The 20,160-nt window shown below is 44.5% G+C and overlaps 1 protein-coding gene across 3 annotated transcripts in view; it reads right to left on the minus strand.

Annotated features, from left to right (window-relative positions):
- The window catches only part of PLCE1 (phospholipase C epsilon 1), a 312,290-nt gene that overhangs the window by 90,702 nt on the left and 201,428 nt on the right, over nucleotides 1-20,160 (minus strand). For all 3 annotated transcript variants that reach the window (XM_078077339.1, XM_078077338.1, XM_078077341.1), the window contains exon 5: nucleotides 3,170-3,315. In XM_078077339.1, the coding sequence (XP_077933465.1) occupies nucleotides 3,170-3,315 (146 nt within the window). The remainder of the gene's footprint in view (nucleotides 1-3,169; nucleotides 3,316-20,160) is intronic.

The raw sequence follows: 20,160 nt of genomic DNA on the forward strand, positions 1-20,160 counted from the left end.
CTTTAAATCAAATGAGATGTTGAAATTTTGATTTATATCAGACTGGATTAAAAAATCACTATATCATACATAAGACATTCAAAGGACATAGAGAAGTACAATATGACAAACGCCCAGGCACCAGCCTCTCAGTTTAAAAAATAAAACATTAATAATGTAGTTGAGGCCCCAGCGGGTTCCTCCATGAGCACGCACTCCTCCCTCCCTCACCGAAGGGGACCACAACTGTACTTCAGCGTCCTCGTGCCCTTACAATTCTTTATGCTTCCCCAACATATGTATATATCACTAAGCAGCTGGTAGAACTGTCTGTGTGCTTTTAAACTTTATAGAAATGGTGTCACACTGTAGGTACTCAGACAACCTGCTTTTCTTGCACAGCTGTATGTTTCTGAGACTTATTCATGCTCATGAGCCTAGGAGAGTGAGACAAGCTACGGACCACATCAGTGACTGCGAAAGCTACAGGACCTCCCAAGGTATAACCCAGAGTCGGGGGGAGGAAGAGCCTAACAGGCAGGTCTGAAAGACAGTGATGTCAAAAAATAAAATTGTTTCCTGATTTCACCCCACTGAGTCCAGCTACAACTGATTTCTTACAAGGTGGTGAGAATCCTTTTTGGGCATGAAATGGAAGTATAAATAAAGTGAATACGTGATTCTCATTATTGGATCATCCTTCTTTCCATGGGTAATGGGGTTGTCACGGTAGATTTGGGGGCAAAAGACAAATCTCAGCAAGATCAGATCAAATGATTTTTTGTTAGATTGATAATTGACACTATTTTAAAACCTTTATTTCTTTTTATGTTTATAAAGGTACTAGATGTTCATTGTAGAAAATCTGGAAAATACCAAAAATAAAGAAAATCCACCCACAGTGCTATCATCCACAGACAACATTAGGTATATTTCCTTCCAGTATTTATTCTATTTGTAGATGTCTGGTCTAAATATTTTATAAATGTTGTATAAATATTGCTGAGGTTATTAAGTAAAGACAGCCCTGTTCCCAGATATTTTTATGCATTATATATTGCTTGTTTTCCAATGATATTAAACATATTTCATACACATCATTTTTGGTGGCTACATAATATTCCATTGTAAGGATGCATCATATTATTTCCTTCATTTCCCCACCGATGTGCATTTGGGTTATTTATTTTTTTTTAAGATTTTATTTATTTATTTGACAGAGAGACAGATAGAGAGAGAGAGAGAGAAGAGAGCCCAAGCTGGGGGAGGGGCAGAGAGAGAGGGAGAAGCAGGCTTCCTGCTGAGCAGAGAGCCCGATGCGGAGCTCTTTCCCAGGACCCTGGGATCGTGACCTGAGCTGAAGGCAGACGCTTAACCTACTGAGCCACCCAGGCGCCCCACATTTGGGTTATTTTAAATTGATACCATGATTGAATAAAATATTGTTCTATGTAAATCTTTTTACTCCTAATTGTTTCCTCCATTGATCCACAGCTCCTGGTGTAGTATAGATCCCATCCACAATCAACCAGTCTTTTCTCTTATGTGCAGTATAATATGTTAGAAGTGACAGTGTGTGATGTCTGAGGCTAGGCCATAAAAAGCACTGCAGCTTTTGCCTTGCTTTCTGTTGTTCCCTTTGGAGCAAACCAACTGCCACGCTGTGAGGACCATGACATCCAGAACAGAGGAAGCGAGGTCTCCAGCCAATAGCCAACACCGGCTTGCCAAACACCAAGGATAAGCATCATTGAAATAGAATTGTTTTATCATATGATCATTCTCTTTTTTTAAAGAAAAGTAACACATGTCCTTTGTAGAAAATTTATCACAAAGAGAATCCAATCATCCAAATCATCTCCTGTTCTCTCAGTATTCTTTCTATTTTTTCCTTCTTTTGAGCCACGCCTGATACATTTGTATGACCACTTTAAATGCCAGTGACATTAACGTTTGAGTTTATTCTTAGTTAAGAAAGTTCAAAAGGACAAAAAAAAATTTCCAACTCTGAGAATTTTCCTTTCCTCCCCCAACCCAGAATCCCTTTGCAGCGATCTGGAGAATCAGAGAAAAATCTCAATAATGTTATGAAGCAAGATCTATTTATAGTGAGAACCCTCATTGGGAAGGTGAATCTCAGACACTAACAACAGCAGGTTCATTTTCTAGAGCCTTACTGTATGCCAAACATGCATGCTAAACACTTTGTACTATCTCACTAAATCCTGTGTGAGGAGGTAGGTGCTTTTTATTATTATCATACCCATTTTACAGATGAAGAAACTAGGGCTCACTGAGATCAAGAAACTGGCTCAGATCACACAGCTATTCCATGGGGGTGCCAGGATTTGATTCCTTGTTATTCTGACCCAACAACTTATACCCTTCAGCCCCATACCACATTACCTTCCACAAGAGTGAGGGGCAGTTACTTTATGCCAGATAACTGAAGCTGAAAGGGAGTAAGGCAGGAGATTTATTGATAAGATGGTGATCTTATTATTAGCTTAGGGGAGAAGGCATATGAGCAGGATATGAGAGGTTAAGGGCAAGGGCTCTCAAGTCAAGGTTGCCTGCATTCACATCCCAGCCATGCTAGGTGGACTTAACTTCTCCTAACTTTAGTTTCTTTTTTTGTATGATGTGGGAATAATAAGAGTATCGACCAAGAAATTGCTCCGAGAATTAAAAGATTTAATGCATAGGAGATGCATAGTTCAGTGCTTGACACATAGTAAATGTTCAATTAAAATAACAGCTAACATTACTGAATGCTTGTTATCAGTGTCAGCCATTCCCAGTCGGTGGATGGGAGCCTACAGTGCTGAGGCAGTTCATCAGGCAGAGCTGGGAAGAGACCGATAACAGTGGGGTTTACAGGGCACAGAGGGCAGGTGGGGGTCACCGATGGGATTGATGGAGTTGTGCACCCAGGTAATTTTACCCAGTGTGGCCAACAGCATGGGATCAGAGCAGATATAGCTAATTAGGATCGTGACTGGCCACAGGGGCTGAATTCTGCTGCTGTATCTTTGAGGGACAAGGTTTGTGGTGTTAACAAAGAATAACGTATTTCCCGCAAACAATCACCCGCAACCAATTGCCTGGTTTGGATAAATGTGGTTTCCAGGGCAATTAATTCAGTGCCATTTGGCTGGTATCCAGATAACTGTGTTCCCCACTTCCATACCTGAGGCCAGCCAAGAACTCCATGACAGCATTGTAGTTGCCCATGTTCCAGCAGCATTTGGCCACGTGCACCAAATAGGAGAAGACTTCTCGCTTCTCCTCCATGGAGCCCGCCGTGAGGATCAGCCACGTCACCCAGGAGCTCACCTGGAAAATGCAGAAAGGGGCATCCACTGAACCCAGGTCCTGCAAACTCGATGAATATTTTTTTCACAGGAAAACTCTTTTTCTTTTTTTTTTTTAAAGATTTTATTTATTTATTTGAGACAGAGAGAATGAGAGAGAGAGAGCACACGAGAGGGGGGAGGGTCAGAGGGAGAAGCAGACTCCCTGCCGAGCAGGGAGCCCGATGCGGGACTCGATCCAGGGACTCCAGGATCATGACCTGAGCTGAAGGCAGGCGCCCAACCAACTGAGCCACCCAGGCGCCCTCTTTTTCTTTTTTTTTAAATCAATTTAGTATTAGGAAATGAAGGCCCCAGCTGAGGGATCTGAGGTGAAGCTCTAGGCTCCATCACTGCTTTGCTATGGGATTCTGGGAAAGTCATTTAACCTCTCCATATTCTTCACCTTCCATCTTTAAAATAAGGAGGCAGGAAACTATGAAAGAGCCACCAACAGATGAATGGATAAAGAAGATGTGGTGTATATACACAATGGAATATTATGCAGCCATCAAAAATGAAATCTTGCCATTTGCAACGATGTGGATGGAACTAGAGGGTATTATGCTAAGCAAAATAAGTCAATCAGAGAAAGACAAGTATCATATGATCTCACTGATATGAGGAATTTGAGAAACAAGACAGAGGATCATAGGGGAAGGGAGGGAAAAATGAAATAAGATGAAACCAGAGAGGGAGACAAACTGTAAGACACTCTTAATCTCAGGAAACAAACTGAGGGTTGCTGGAGTGGAGGAAGGTGGGAGGGATGGGGTGGCTGGGTGATGGACATTGGGGAGGGTATGTACTATGGTTAGTGCTGTGAATTGTGTAAGACTAATGAATCACAGACCTGTACCCCTGAAACAAATAATACATTATAATTAAAAAAAAGGCAAAAAAAAGAAAAAGAAAATATGGAGGCAGAAATGTAATTCATAAACTCCCTCTTGATCTATAAAATTCCATGGGACTATAAGAAAATAAGGCCTAAGGATAATATTGTTTTAAAAATACATTTAAATACAGTTGACTGATGGACAGCAAGATTAATAATAACCCGCTCCTAAGTCCCCCCTTTCTGATATGCAGCCTCAAAATCCTCTGCTTAATCTCTAAGGCTATTTTTTTTTTAAGATTTTTTATTTATTCATTTGAGACAGAGATACAGAGAGAGAGAGCATGAGCAGGGGGAGAGGCAGAGGGAGAGGGAGAAGCAGGCTCCCTGCTTAGCCAGGAGCCCGATGCGGGGCTCAATCCCAGGACACTGGGATCACGAACTGAGCCGAAGGCAGATGCTTAACCATTTGAGCCACCCAGGCGCCCCTCTCTAAGGTTATTTTGCTGCTCTCTATACTTTGGTGCTTGGACACTAGTGTTCATTTAAGTCACTTGCACCATCCTGGCTAATGTCTGGGCTGATAAACCTAGTTGTTAACAAACCAAAGCCTTGGTCTTGACCTCACATGGCCCGGGAGCTGCACTGGTTCAGCAACAGTGCTGAAACCTGGGGCCAACTCATTTCCCTGGCCTGAGGGAAAGGGAGGCCTGAACTGAGTTCATGGTCGGTTACCCATGGCAACTGCAGAAAAAACAAGTTTAATACTGCACCTCCTGCCCATCCCCCATTGGTAAAATGATAGGAACGAATGGCCTTTAGTGCTGACAGCAATCAGAGAGGGCAGTCCAAACCCATTTTTCCAGATTAAGAATCTATGGCTCAAGGGAGAAGTGATTTTCTGAGGTCCCAATTCTTGTTGATGTCAAAATGAGGACTCCCCGTGGGGTGCTCTTTTATCTGATGAGGGGTGACAGTTTCTTTTAAACTTGTCACTGATTAGGTTTTTCTAAGCACTCAGTTAAGAGCAGCACCTCTGAACAGAGTTGGAATAAAAGGAGAAGATGCCAAGAAGAGTCCCAAAATATGATGAAAGCAATGAAAAAAGCAGAACAGAAGAGACAGGTGCTGAACACCCCTTTCCTTTCCCTACACAGAAATAACAGGGAAACAGTGGCAACAGGGACCTTCAGTGATAAGACAGGGTCACCCTGTGGTACCAGCCAGCAGTGCTGACACGTATGTGATGGACCACCTGCCACCCTGAGCCCAGCCCCAGCCCAGGGGGCTCCCAGCACGCACTTCTGCTCTCTACCAGCTCTGGACTTTGGGCAACATCAAGAGAACAGATCTGGAATCAGACTCCTAGGACCAGTCCCAGTCCAGATCATCCTGCAAGGAATTCAGAGCCTCTTGGGAAGAAGATAAGCTAAGATAACCATTTGTTCTGATCTCCTGGGGCTGTTTTGAGCACCCTGGCACCTTCTGGGATTCCTAGAGCCAACCCCTCTCCTGCAGCTATAAGCAATTCCTTGCTCACTGTCTCCATGCCTTGTCCCCTCATCACCTGGTTACCCAGTTAAAAGTCATCCTGTGAGACTCTGGCTCTCTAGAACAAGAAACTGTTTTGTCAATAAAGATTGAGTGTCATTGGTGCTCTGGTGCATTTCTTCCTTCCGTGTGATTTGCTTTTGATGAGCCCTATCCTGCTGTGGGAAGCCATGAGCAAACACTTAGAATCATAAAATTACTGACTCTTTGAGCTAGAAATTCAAACCCATCTCCTTACAAATAAAAATGTATCCCCAAAAGTTAAAATGGTTCCCCAGACACCCAAATGCATTAATTCTTGAGACCTCATAGAAAGAATATATTCTTTCTAGGCTTTAGCTCCTTTTTTTTTTTTTTAATTGAAACTGATTGCAAATCAGTGGCTCTGGAAAGTCACAGCTCTTTCAGGCTATTCTGGTACACTGCGATGACTTACTAGTCTAGTGGCCTGAAAGGGTTAATTCATTTTCCCTCAGAGAGACTGCTTCATGAGCAGGCGCAGACTACCACGTGGTTTGTGCCTCAGTCCTGATCATGCATCCAGATTTATTTCCTATCAGTCAAATCATTTTCCATATACTTTCCCACAATGCTAGGAAAAAAATAGTGATACGATATTTCACATGGAAACCTAATTTAAACCAGCCGTTCCATCTCTGCGTGTGAGTCCCCAGGGTCTGGTTGTTGGGATTATGTAAGCACTGTTATCATAAACACACACACACACACCCCATCTGCTTACAGAGATCAGGGATGATTCTTATTGTGGCCTAATGTATTCATAATTTCATGGGCATTAAGTGATGAGAGTTTCATCACTAATTATGAAAAATAAATGTCACCAAAAAACCCCACGAGGATTTGGCAACGACTGAAAAATGTTGCCCCAAAGCATAAATGGTGGTTGTATTTACTAAGTGAAAAACAGGATGTGTTGCCAATTTAGAAAGAATTTCAGGACACTGGATTCACACAGAAAAACACAAAAATCACGTACATAGAAAGTACTACGACTCAAGCATAGGGAACATGTTAAATGACTATTTTACCTTATTTGAATGGTCAGCACAGAATAAAGACAGAATCTGGCCCCCAGCCCAGTTCTGTAAGAGTTCCTCCGGAGGCTCTGTGCTCCCCCTGAGGGCCCGACCCAGGTTCATGCCTACAACTTCTCCACAACTTCTCTCCTGACGTGTCTTTTCTTCCTCTCTTGCCTTTGTCAGTACTCTTAGGCCTAGCCAAACTGAACAGCTTGCTCTCTTCACATCAAACACCTGGTTGGCATCACACAAGCTCAGTTTGGAAGGAATGTTCTTGCTCAATTCATAATTACCTTTCCCTGGCCCGCCATGTCCTGCCCATGTCCTTTGTAAAGCCAAATCCTTACGTTCGCCACCAGGCGCCTGTCGGTTCTCCAACCTCCACCCTACCTATGCTTTTAGGAGGATGACCAAGGCCTTTTCTCATTTCAGGGGTCTTCTACGGGAAGGCTTCCCCCCAGTCCTGACTTTGATTTAGCTAACCCCTACTTATCCTTTAGGCAAAACTTCCCTCAGGCTCTGCCATCAGGATCCTTGCCCTGGGCCCCATGCTTTAGAAGGCCCATGTTGGGGTGGAGGGAAGTGTCCGCCCAGTGATTGTGTACCCACTTCCAGATCATTCATCCCTGTAGAGCCGGGACCCCCAAATCCCCCATCCAAACAGCTCAAGCCCACTTCTGGCATCAGTCCTCCTGTGGGTGGATCATGACACTAGGCCTGAAGGCTGGCTGGGGGGCAGGGGGGTGTGGTGTGTGGATGCAGTTTGAACTTGAGGTCTGAGGTATCCACACACAGGTATACACAAGCCAGCATGGAAAGAGAAGGTGAGCAGGTCACAGGCTGGGGCCTTCTTTGTACTTCCTCCTGGCTCCCCTAAACTTAGAGGCAGGGCTGCCTTTAGGAATCCGATGAAAAGCATCACTTTCTTGAGGAGGCCTACTCTGTGATGCCCCTGGTCTCCCTGACCCCAGACCCCCTACACAATCAGCACCGTGTTCCTCAAGAGTGCACACCAGCAGCAGTGCCTACGGCAAGCGCTCCATGAGATCTGGTGAAGGAGACAGTGTGACTTCCTCTAGGAAGGCTGTTCTGATGGCTCACCTAGCAACTCACATCCAACTTCTTCCTGTTTCTCCCTGACTTAATGTCAGACTTTGAGACCGAGGCTACGTCCATACTGGGATTCTCATTGCTGCAAGGACTTTATTTTTATTATCTTTGTGCGTCTGACTCTTTCACATGGGTCTGTTCTGTCTCCACTACTAGATCTTACGTCCTCAAGGACAGACCATCTTTCCCACATCTTCAGTGTGGGGGTGCTCGGTGCGTCTGACCACCAGGCAGGCCACCCAGAGTCCCAGGAGGCCACTGGCAGAGAGGATTCTCAGCCTCTAATCAGTCAGGGATTATATTTGGGAAAAGGCTTGAACACTTCCTACTGCTGTTCCCAGGTCCAGAAAAAAGAGACAAACGTCTTCGTGCCAAAAAGTTTTTTTTGAATATGCTGAGCAGTTTTCACAGAAAGATGATCCTTTACAGTGGGTATGTGGTCACCCTGCCCGAAAGGGCTGGATTCGAATGGTGAGATCCACAGAAGACAATGAAAACCCGGACAAAGCTGCTCTGAAGTAGCTTATGGGCAGTGGCCAGTGACACCTGCCCTCCACGGAGCTTTCCTAAAACAACCCTTGAACTGTGGGCGTGTGGGCATGTACACACATTGTCACACACACACACACACACACACACACACACACACACACACACACCCTGCCTAGGCAGCACTCTTCAACATGTGCAACACTGGCCTCAGCACCTCCAATGGTTGTAGTAGTAGGGTGTTTGTTCCAGTGTAGATTCCAAGGTCTCACCCAGACTCTCTGAGAGCAGGGCCCAGGAATCTGCATTTTTAGATAACTCCCCAGTGATTCTTAGCCATGTTTAGGTTGAGAACCATCCCAGGAGTTCAGCGTCCCTCTCCGCACCCCTAGTGCAGTTTTGAGTCAGCTGAAGCATCCTTCCTCTAGTACCAGTCCAATACTACGTACGGATCACCAACTCTATAAACCACCTGAGCTGGGGCTGTCCCTGTGACCCACGTGGAAGCAGGCAGGAGCAGACAGAGGGAGCAGAGAGCACCGTGGAGAACATGGCACCAGGCCGAGTGGACCATGCTCACCCCCGTTTCACCACTGCCTTGTGCCTGGTCCTGAGGCAGGCTGCCTAGCTATCAGCCTCAGTTTCCTCTTCAGTAAAATGGGAACGATAGTACTGACCTCCTAGAAGGATGATGAGGATGAGACTGGAGACTATGCAAAGATGGGAGCATGACGCTTGGTGTGTAGTTACGGCCTCGATAGCTGTTTACTGCTGGGACTGCTCCTGCCGTGGGGGTGCTGTTACCTGAGTTGTGGAGAAGCTGAATTCCAGGAAGCAGAACACAGAAATCCTGAAGAAAGGAAGCTCTAGGTTCTCCTTCTAACCACAAGGAAGGACATAGCCCAAGGCTGGACCAGGAAGAATCTGTGATTGCCCTGAGAAGGGTTTGTGTCCTGAGCACAAGCCTTTCCTAGAAGGCTAACTCACCTATTTCCTCCACTCTGAAGTCTCCCCTGACTCCTCATGAGGAATCAAACATCCCTTTTTTCCTATTTAAACCACCTGGTCCCATATATAGACATACACACGTACGTACTTCATATGTGTATATGCGGGTATATTTCTAGTACTTTGTCTGAGACCGATATCCCCCAGCTGTGAGCTCCTTAAACCAGAGGCTGTGACTTATTCACGCCAGGGGCTCAGTGTTGAGGATGCAGAGGCCAGCAAGTTACATGTACCCAGACATCCTTCTGCACATGAAGTAGCCGCAGGAGAGTCTCTTGAACTCTGTGTCCTGCTTGGCATGTTTCCACTGGTGACTTTTGGTTTAGGAGGGACACAGAGGGGAAAAGAGAGGCCCCTAAAGGTGGCTTCTGGAGAAGCCCTAAATACATCTTGGATTATACCCCCTCCCCTTCCCCTCACATTGCATCACAATTGTCTACAGAACGAATCTAAACCTTCTTTTTCTGATCTTCAAGCCTGACACCATCTGATCTAAATTTACATCTTCAGCATTAATTCCCATAGCTGCCCACCACTCATCTGTCTGACATTTCAACCCTACTATGTTTTGTATCATTTCCTATTCTCAGCCTATTCCTATCTCTACGCTACTGTCCAGTTTCCTTGGGGTGTGAATACATAGGGCATTTTGTTTGTTTGCTTTGGCTTTCCAATGTCTCTTAGTTGAAATCAGCTTTCTGCATCTCAGTCTATAGAGAATTCATGTGGCAGCTCCTCCCCTGACTTTAGGCCTGGTCTCAGTGATTTGTTCAAAGTGGGTATACGACCAAGCCAGGCCAACCAGAGTCCTCCTTGACAGAGTCATTCCCTGAAACTATCAGGAAAAGATACACAATCTTTTTACTGGAATTGTAAACTGTCAAGATACAAGTCAGTTGTCTTTGCCACAATATCAGGAGAGTCTACCTGAGAATGAAGATAACACAAAAGAAAGATGAAGATAGGGGGTGCCTGGGTGGCTCAGTTGGTTGAGTGCCTGACTCTTGGTTTTGGCTTGGGTCATGATCTTGGGGTCCTGAGACTGAGCCCCATGACAGGCTCTGTGCTCAGTGTGGAGTCTGCTTGTCCCTCTCCCTCCCCCTCTGCCCCATCCCCCACTCACGTGCATGTGTGCATGTGTGTGTATGTGTGCGCTCTCTTAAATAAATAAATAAAATCTTAAAAAAAAAAGATGAAGATAGATTCCTGAGGACCTTAGATTCCTAGGTCCAGCCATACTTGAAGCCCTATGAAGAGTCCATATACATAAACCCCAAAATGCCCTTATTTTGTTTAAGCAGGTTTGAGTTGCTGTTAACTTGCAACTGGTGGGGGAAAGTCTTGACAAATAAATCTGATGACCCTCCTTCTTTTAACAATACTTATTGAATATATTGAGTATCTACTATGTCCCATGTACCATGCTGGACACCAGTAAACATGACAGACATGGCACCCGGTCTTGGGAAGGCTGGAGCCTCGTGGGGAAAATAACATAAGCAAGTAATAAAGAGTAGTATAGTGGATACTATGATTGGGAGGTACAAGGCCAACTTTACCCATTTCTATGCTACCATCTTTGGAAGTCCAGTCTTTTTACCATTCTGTGGTCCCCACTCTCTCCCAAAGTACTTTATTCATATCTCTGTAACAGTGCTAATTCTTCCTACAAATAGTTACTCTATGCCTGTGCATTTGCCAGGAACTACATTAGGCATGAGGACAGGAGGGTCTGGAGCAAGTATAAGAAAAGTAAGATAGCATGTTCTGCCTTGCAATTAAGTCCGTTGTATATATATCCACCTTCTCTAAATTGTCAAATCCTTGAGGATAGAAACCATAGTGTTCTGGCCATCCTTCTATTGTTTGCAGAATGTCTCCCCCATGGTTTGCAAAAGACTCTTCAACTAAACATTCCCTAAATATTCAGAATTCTAAATTTCTTAGAATTGTTTACTGTTCTTTTAAAATGTTTTTTCTTTATTTTTGTTCCATTTAACCGATGGTTCATGCCAATAAAATTACATGTAAATATTTTCAGTGTGAAATCTAGAAGTTTTGACAAGTGTGCAATTCCACATGACATACTTAATTTAAACTACCTTTTTGTACAAAGAATAAATTTATTAAAAGTTTTGAAAATGTTTTGCTATTCAACTCTCTGTGACACCATATTCTTTTTTTTTAAATTGAGGTATAACTGACATATTAATTTCAGGCAAACAACATGATTCAATACTTGTATATATTGCAAAATGATGGCTACAAGAAGTCTAGTGAACTCCCATCACCATACACAGTTATAAAATTTTTTTTCTTGTGATGAGGACTTTTACGATCTACTCTTTCAGCATCTTTCAAATATGCAATACAGTATTATTAGCTGTAATCACCATGCTGTACATCACATCCTCATGACTTAATTATTTTGTAATTGGAGGTTTGTATCTTTGGACCCTCTTCACCCATTTTCCCCACCCTGTAACCCGCACCTCTGGCAACCACCAATCTGTTCTCTGTATCTACGAGCTTGGTTTGTTGCTGTTGTTCTTGTTTTAATTCTACATCTAAGTGAGATCATAGGTATTAGTCTTTCCCTGTCTAACTTAGTTTACTCAGCTGCATTCCCTTGGGTCCGTCTCTGCTGTCGCAAATGGCAAGATTTCATTCTTTTTTATGGCTACTTACTGTTTTAAAAGCAACGAGAGTAAACATTTTGACTTCAACATGCAGATGCCATTTCTAGTTAAACGGACTGCAGAGAACTGCTAAGAGTCACGCAGGCTGCATTATCCTCCGCTCTCTTACCCTACTCAATTGAACAGGTCATTCATTCTGAAACCAATTATTAAACGGTATTCAAGAGTGAGCCTCATCTCATCTGTATTCTCTCCTTTTGTAAAAGTATCTATTGATAGTCCTAGAATAGGGTCTTTGTTATTTCATTCCATTTTAATAATGGGATTGAAACCCATGGCTAGGCGTTTACATAAAAAGTTGATATAAGTGAGCGGTTAGCTCCAAACTATCCTGATCCTATCGCAGGGGCCACTTGTGAACCAATTTCTTCTCCTCTTTGCATGATTTTGATAATAATACTTACAATCACTACCGCTTCCATGTAGTGGGCATGTACTTGTGAGAGGGACTCTGCTTATCCCTTTTAATCCTCTCAGCCTTACATGCTGGTACTAGTACTGTTCCCATTTTACAGATGAGGAAGCTGAGGTTCAGAGTGGCAGAGCTAGCTTGTCCAAGGTTACACAACCTATAAACTAGGAACGAGCCAAATGAAAAGCATGTGCTTTTAAACTACCATGCTTTATTACTCTCCATGTTCTCTTATGAGCATTAGACCAAAGAGTGAATTCGTTATAGCTTTTTAAACTGCATTATAGCCCCAATATCTACCCTGATCTAGTGAGCAAAGAAATGCCTTAACAAAACTAGAGTGAGCTCAGCTCAAATAAGGAACATCCCCTTTAGAAACAGAATGCTGGTGTTCTGAAAGGTCATAGAGAAGGTGTTGCAAGCATGAATTGAATGTCTACGCATGTTCCTGTTCTGTCACCTGTCTAAAATTCCAAGTTTTCTATGACACGCAGAATAGAACAGGGTCTCATGGGTTAAAGAGTCTGGAAGGAGGAGGCCTATGAGATTCCATCCTACAGCTCACTCGTGGAAACAACTAGGTGTCCCAGAGTCAAGAGAGGCCCCCAAGAAACCTGCTCCCCAAATTGCGGCCACCACCGGAGTGGCCCATGTGCTTTCCCTGGTCCCGGCAGCCTCATCATGCCAGCTGAGTTGCAGGACCTTCAGAAAATATACCCTCATTAAGCAAATCTTTACGGAGGGCTCTTCTACCCCTAAGGAGCTCACACGCCACTGGGCACTGCACGGGCCACTGGGGCATGCAGCGAGTAAGGCAGCCACCGCCCCTGCCCACCCAGCATGATCCATTCCTTCCATCCCAGCTGTGATCTGGCTCCCATGGGGGCTCTCCTTCACCTCTCCTCACTGAGGATCTCGACTGAGCTGTGCCGGTTGGCACTGAGAGGCCTGACTGTGTCATAGGCTGTCCTTTTCCTTTTGCCCTTTTCTGACACCAGTGAAGGAATAATGCCATTAAATGTGCTTATACCGTGCTCGCTTCGGCAGCACATATACTAAAAATGTGCTTATACCATCTACTTAAATAGACTGTTTTAAGTGCTTAAAGTGTATTAATTAGTTTAATCCTACAACAACTCAATGAGGTATATGTGATTATCACCCCATTTTATAGATGAAATGGAAGCACAGAGAGGCATAGTCACTTGCACAGGGTAACACAGCTAGTAAGTTGTGAAGGTGGGATCCCAACTCAGGCAGCCCAGCCCCAGAGCCCGTGCCCATAATATTTTCCTCTGCTGGCACAAGTCAGTTCTTGAATGCTGGCATTTCTTGGGGAATCTGTCCTTGGTTCTTCTTGGATCTCTTCTTATGCTATATCTTCTCCCTCGATGATTCCCTTCACTGACCTGGTTATACCCACCCCCCCCAGCTGCTATCTCTGAATATCTAGCTCTTGTCCTGTATATCCAAGAATTAACTGGGCATTTCTAGCTGGAGGGCCCAAGGGCTCTGGAGGCCCACCCTGACCCCAATCCTTAACTCCTCCGTCACCTTCCAGCCCCACATCTCATTGACTGCCAAGTGGCCCAGATGTCATCTCCTCCAGGAAGCCTTTCTGAATCCTCACATGGTTAATCCATCCTCTGCCCTAAGCTAACTTTATCACTGTACTGTGACCACTTTCCCCCGGGCTCCTGCCTCTGGAGCATGAGCTTCTTGAAAGCAGGTATTGATTGTTTTACTCATCTATCTCCCGGCACAGGGTCCAGCTCGAGTGGCAGGGGCTGAATAACCTCTTGTTCTGAGACGGGACAGGGCACAGCTGCCACAGCATCCGCCCCCTGCTGGTGCTGCCGTTCTTGGAAGAGCGTCCAAGCACCCGAATGCCAGGGTCTCTGGGGGCTGCTGTAGGGGAGCGGGGCTGACAGCCCCCCCCCCCCCCACCGTCAGCTTCCTCTTCATCCAAGAAGCTCAAGAGGCCAGTGCTGGGGAAGGATACCCAGGGAGCTGTGACATAGAAGGCCTATGGGTAATTTGGCCCATGACTGGAAGATTCCATTTTCCTTGTGATAATTGGGCATCAGAGAGTGAGGGTAGTGGTAGCCTTCTCATCTGCTCTGGAATTGGCTGGGCTCCTTCTCAGGTGCCCCAAGTGATGGACGGGAAGTGGCGCCCCTGATTACTTAAGTCCCCTGGATGGGGAAGTCACTGTCCATAGGCCATCCTGCTTGGGAAAAGGAGGAGAGTGAAGGCTGTCTTTCAGGGCCACTGAGCAAGTCCAGAGGTTCTGAGACATGCTGTGAACCACTCTGGGCCCCAGCAGGTGGACACTTGTCACAGGAAAGTAAAAGTAAGCCCAGCAAGTCACTCTTTCACTTGTAGGGCCCAACAGCAAAGGTTTGCCAACAGCAGTGAAAACGGTGAGCCCAGAACAGCAGACTAATAATGAAACCAACACTAATGATCAAGCAGGAAGGAGGGAATGGAAGGGAATAAAATGGTTTGCATGTGTTCGCGTATGTTCCCCTGAAGATAAATCTGTGTGAAGAAAGAAAGGATGTTGGCATCCCACCAAGATCAATTACATCCTGGCCAAGCTGGACACTGGTGCATATAATAGATCATTAAGGAGGTAATTCAATCTGCTGTCTGTGCAGTACATGTGTGGAGGGGTGAGCTTCTGTGAATGAAACTTGTTAGGGAATAAATTTGATGAAAACCAGAATTCTGTCTCTTTGACTTCCCTGTTCTAAAGGAGGGCAGGGGAGCAATGGGAGAAGACAGGATGGGGAGCCAGAGAAATGCAGGATCATTTCTTGGCCCTGCTTTTTACTAGTTCTATGACCTTGAGCAAGTTTCCTTCCTTCCTTGAGACTCAACTGCTCATCCATAAAATGGGAATAATAAATGTCCTATATCATAAGGGGTGTGGTGACTAATAAAAGAGACAATGTATGTTAAGGGCCCTAGTGCTTGGAGCAGAGCACATACTCAATACATGTCAACTAATATTGATAATTAAAAAAAATAATAAGCAACTTCTTTTTCAAGATATAGTCTTTGTGGAAACATTGTTGGCCTTTTTATTACAGTGCTTGCTTCCCTTCTCTGTTTAGCAGAGAGGAACTTCCTAAGGATTAAACCCTCAGAAGAATGAGCCTTCAGTTCTTTTAAAGAGGACAGAAAGAAGAGGCAGAAGAAAGGTGGAAATGAAGCAAGAGAAAAAATTCAGAAAAAACATATCCATAGAGGATCTAAGGAACGTTGGTGGGGGGGAATGGAAAACAGGTGATGGGGAAAGGGGGCGGGGGCGGGAGCTGTGTGAGGAAGTGAGGACGCATGGGTATGGCTTGGTTCCAGGGGAAGTGCTGGGAAAAATAACAGTGAATCACAAATAGGTCCTAGAAGGGGGCCCTGAGAAGCTCGGGCCCCCTGTCCGGGAAACATCGTGTACACAAACCGAAATGACACTTGATTCAGACTGGGATTAAACAACAGCCTGAGACGTTGGCCATTTCAGTATCTTTCTTACTTGGTGAAAAGGAGGTCGTCTTTTCCCGGGAAAGAACAGATTCCAATTCTGAATAAAACTCAACGGAGTGGTATGTGTAAGGCAAAAATTCTAGGATGCTCAGCACGGGATAAAATTACTCCATGTGCCTCACCAACCACCTAACCTATAAAAATAAACAATGAATGTCCTGCTTTGATATCGTGTAACTGGCTGAAAGGTAACTGCCTGGTAGAGCAAAGAACTTAAGACTGACAGCTGAGAGCAGGGAAATTCAGCTCGGGAAGGCAGACAACTGCCCTGTGGCCTGGCCTATGCTCCCAAGCTGCACTTGACACTTCATTTGTCTTGTTTGTTGACTGGCATGCTTATTCCTGTGCCTGTCCCTCTGCAGCTTCAGATTTTGAAATCCTGGCTGCTGGACAGTTGATCTGCCAATTTTGAATTACTGCCACGTGTGCTATTCCAGCAGCGGTAGTTATCCCTTTCTGCTCTGAAGACCCAGATAGAGATAGGTCAGTAATGTTTGGGGGTAATGTTTCCTAAACTCTGTTCCAGGGACATGTCCTACCAGATGTTAAAGTATTTTGTGAAGAAGGTATCTGGGGCTATATGAGTTTGGAAAATGCTAGGATAAATTAAGATTTCTTCACTGGCAGGATTTCTTGGAGCTTTATTTTTTTTTAAGATTTTATTTATTTATTTATTTATTTATTTATTTATTTATTTATTTAGAGAGACACAGCGAGAGAGGGAACACAAGCAGGGCGAGTGGGAGAGGGAGAAGCAGGCTTCCCGCTGAGCAGGGAGCCCGATGCGGGGCTCGATCCCAGGACCCTGGGATCATGACCTGAGCTGAAGGCAGACGCTTAATGACTGAGCTACCCAGGTGCCCCTCTTGGAGCTTTAAATATGCTAATGCACATGGTGAATCTCCAAGAAGGAGCTAATATTTGGAGTTTCCCAAATTCTTTTGGCCATGCAATTTTTTTTTTCCCCAAAGGAACACTTACATTTAGAAAGCCCCTGGAATAGTGGCATTGGGTTCCTCCAAACTCCTTTATCCTGAAGTGAACATAGCCAGAGGCTCATATCCACTGGCAATCCTGGAGACCTCTCTTTGCATCTGTCCGTCCCGAGAACACATCCTTTCATCTCTAGAAACTGCATGGTGTGAGTGGACTTCGAAGGGTAGAAATAGTCAGAAATGGCAGCATAGGATTTTCTAACTGGTGTCATAAATTAGGAATCAATGTGTCATTGGAGGAATTCTAAAGCCAAGACACAGGAAAATTTTTCTTATAATCTAAAATGAGATTAAAGCACATGGGCAACTCTGATTTCATAGCCAAGGCTGTGATGAGGAAAGAGCTGAGCAGACACGTGGTTTTAGACATCTGGTTCTACTACATAATACGGCAGCTAATAAATCAAAAGACCTTAGAGGTTATTTAGCCCATTTCCTTTATTTTTTAGATGAAGAACCCCAAGAAGCAGAGGGGTGAGGTGACTTGTCCAAGGTCACCCAGCTAGTCAGTGGCAGTGCCAGGGCTAGACCTCAGGTCTCCTGACCTCAGGGCATCCTAGAGTCATGGCCTGCTGGGCTTCCGTTATCTCTGTGAAGAGGATCTGATGCACAGCCACCCTTCCCTGCCGCTTTCTGTCCTACTCTTCCTCCATCCGTGGAGCCTCAGAGGCAGCCTTACTTGAGTGAAGAAGTTGATGGTGAGGAAAAAGCGAGCTGGCAGCTGCAGGAATTGCTAAAGACGCTGACTCAGGGGGCCTGAGAGATGGTGGCAGCGCATCCTTGTCGGGCAAAACTCGAGGAACAAAAGGGAGAGGAGTCAGGGCAATGAGTGGCCAGCCCCGGGCCTGCCATATCACAGCCCTTACCAGCAGCCACCTGCATGCAGAATTTCAGACACACTGCGGCCTGAACTCTTCCCCTTCCAGCAGCCCTCCGGCTGTGCCCTGCAGACCAGCTCCAGAAGGGGAAGGGTCTAGGGGAGTGGAGATCTGGGGCAGAAGGAAAACAGGAGCAAGAACACATTAAAGTTGATGTGGCTGCTATTTGTCTTTACTGTGGATGGCAAGAGAGGTCAAAGGAAGAGCCAAGAAGCCTCCTCTGTTTCCTGGAGGAGAGGAGGTATCAGCAGGAAGAGCCTTTCCAGAAAAATCCTGCCAGGATCTGTTTCGGGAAGGGAAGAAGGCGGCTGCTCAGTGGTGGCAGCAGGGGACAATGGGTTGGGGACCTTGACTCACAGCTCAAGGGCACAAACCCCAGGACAGGAGCTGCAGAAACTCAAAACCCTGGACGTGGGGAAGTTGACGTGAGCTTCAGATCAGCAGAAGAGGGGATTTATTTTGGAGATGGGGGCCATGAGGCTGGCAGGACTTGGGATTTCGCCGAGTGGGCTGAAGTTAGAGCCTGCTCCTTGTCATCAGGAGAGTTAGTGAAAGAAGTTTAAGAGTGTTGACAGCTTTTGAGGGTGTGTTGACAGTCTCTATAAAAGTGAATGACCTGTTTGGGGTCTGGTAATTTAAGGGTTACGTGGTGCTGTGGCAAGAGGGGGTGGGGGCCCAACACCAGCCTTGCTTTTCCTGTAGAGAGGGGCTGAGCGTTCACTCCAGAGGGGTAAAGATGTGTTCAGTTTCTGGCTCAAGAAATCTCTTTAGAGAAATATTTACTTGGAAAGCGCCTAGGGTGTTGATGACAGAGACTAAAAAGTAAAAAAAAAAAACAAAAAAAACCCCCATACTGTTCAAGTATTAGAAAGTGACACATTTCATACCAAAAAACCAAAGGAAACCAAATCAAAACAAGATCATGTTTTGGGGATGCTGACTGGACAAATAATCTTTACTAGATGCAGTGGGATCAGCCTGAGCCTGTGTTTGAGGTCAGAGGCGCTGTTCTCGAGTCTCGGCTCTAACATTTACTAACTGTGTGGTACTGGGCCAATTACTTACTTAGTCTCTCTTCTTTTGTGCCTTCAGTTTAAAACAGGCCAATGAGCAACACCTACCTTACAGAACTGCAGGATTAAAGGAGATAAAGGAGATAAGTGCTTTGTATATTCATAAGCCCAGTGGAAAGGTTAGACAAGTTTACTAATATTAATGCGCATGTATCTAATGATTTGGTTTTGTGAGGTACCTACATTTAATGTGGCATTTCTTTGAAATTAGAAATTACAACTTTTTTTAATGTCTTATGTTTCCCTGGCTCTTCTACTCTACACCCCTCCCTGGCCTCCTGCTCCATGGTAGGACGGGGAGCATCATGTCTGAGACTCATGCACAGAATATGCCTACAATACACCTAGCCTCACTCTTTAAATTCTATATTTTTATATCTTTCCTGAAATTCCGCAGGCAGGGAAGAAATTAATCAAAGAAGATGCTTTTTATGTCCACAGATAAATTGACAGATGCTAGTAAGAGAGTAAAAGCATATTTTGCTATGAATTGATGAGAATTCAGTGTATAATATAAAACCAAGAATATCTGAAAATGAGGTATTTTCACATAAGGGTGGGACTAAAAGATTTCTTTCTATTTTCTCCTAATTTTCTAAGTGCTGGAAAATACAGTCAGAAACTTAAATGGTTTACTCAAATATTTTTCTGAAACAAAAAAATTGGTATGTATAAACTTTTAAAAACTCTAAATGAATAGACTTCTATCAAATGTATCTAACACCTATAGTGTATAAATTCCTAAAAGTTTCCTAAAAATGCTGGACATGTTTTAGCATTTTAATGATAAAACCCAGATGTCTTGTTTTACATGCCCTAGAAGAAAAGAAACACACAACCTTACAAAGAACACTCACCATTTTAAATCTGATTAAACTCTATGCCAAAGAAGGACTGGAAAGAGTATGATGTTTCTACAAACAATCTTTTAAAAAGTATTTTTCAAATCCACTTAAATGTTCTGGAAAACTCCTGAAATGTGAGCCACCAATATTTATTTACATTCCACCCGTGCATTGGAATATTAGTTTGGGGTCATGTCTCAGTACTTGGAGGCATCCTGATGATTATTAGCTTGATTCTTCAATCTGTGTTTTGAGGCCCATGAGGAATGAACCCCGTTTTGGTCACTTATACACGACACCATCATTCAGAGCCCAGGTGTTCCTCATGTGGCTCCGTATCAAAC

This window comes from Halichoerus grypus, chromosome 7 (genome assembly GCF_964656455.1).
Source record: "Halichoerus grypus chromosome 7, mHalGry1.hap1.1, whole genome shotgun sequence".
In the NCBI taxonomy this organism is placed as follows: Eukaryota; Metazoa; Chordata; class Mammalia; order Carnivora; family Phocidae; genus Halichoerus; species Halichoerus grypus.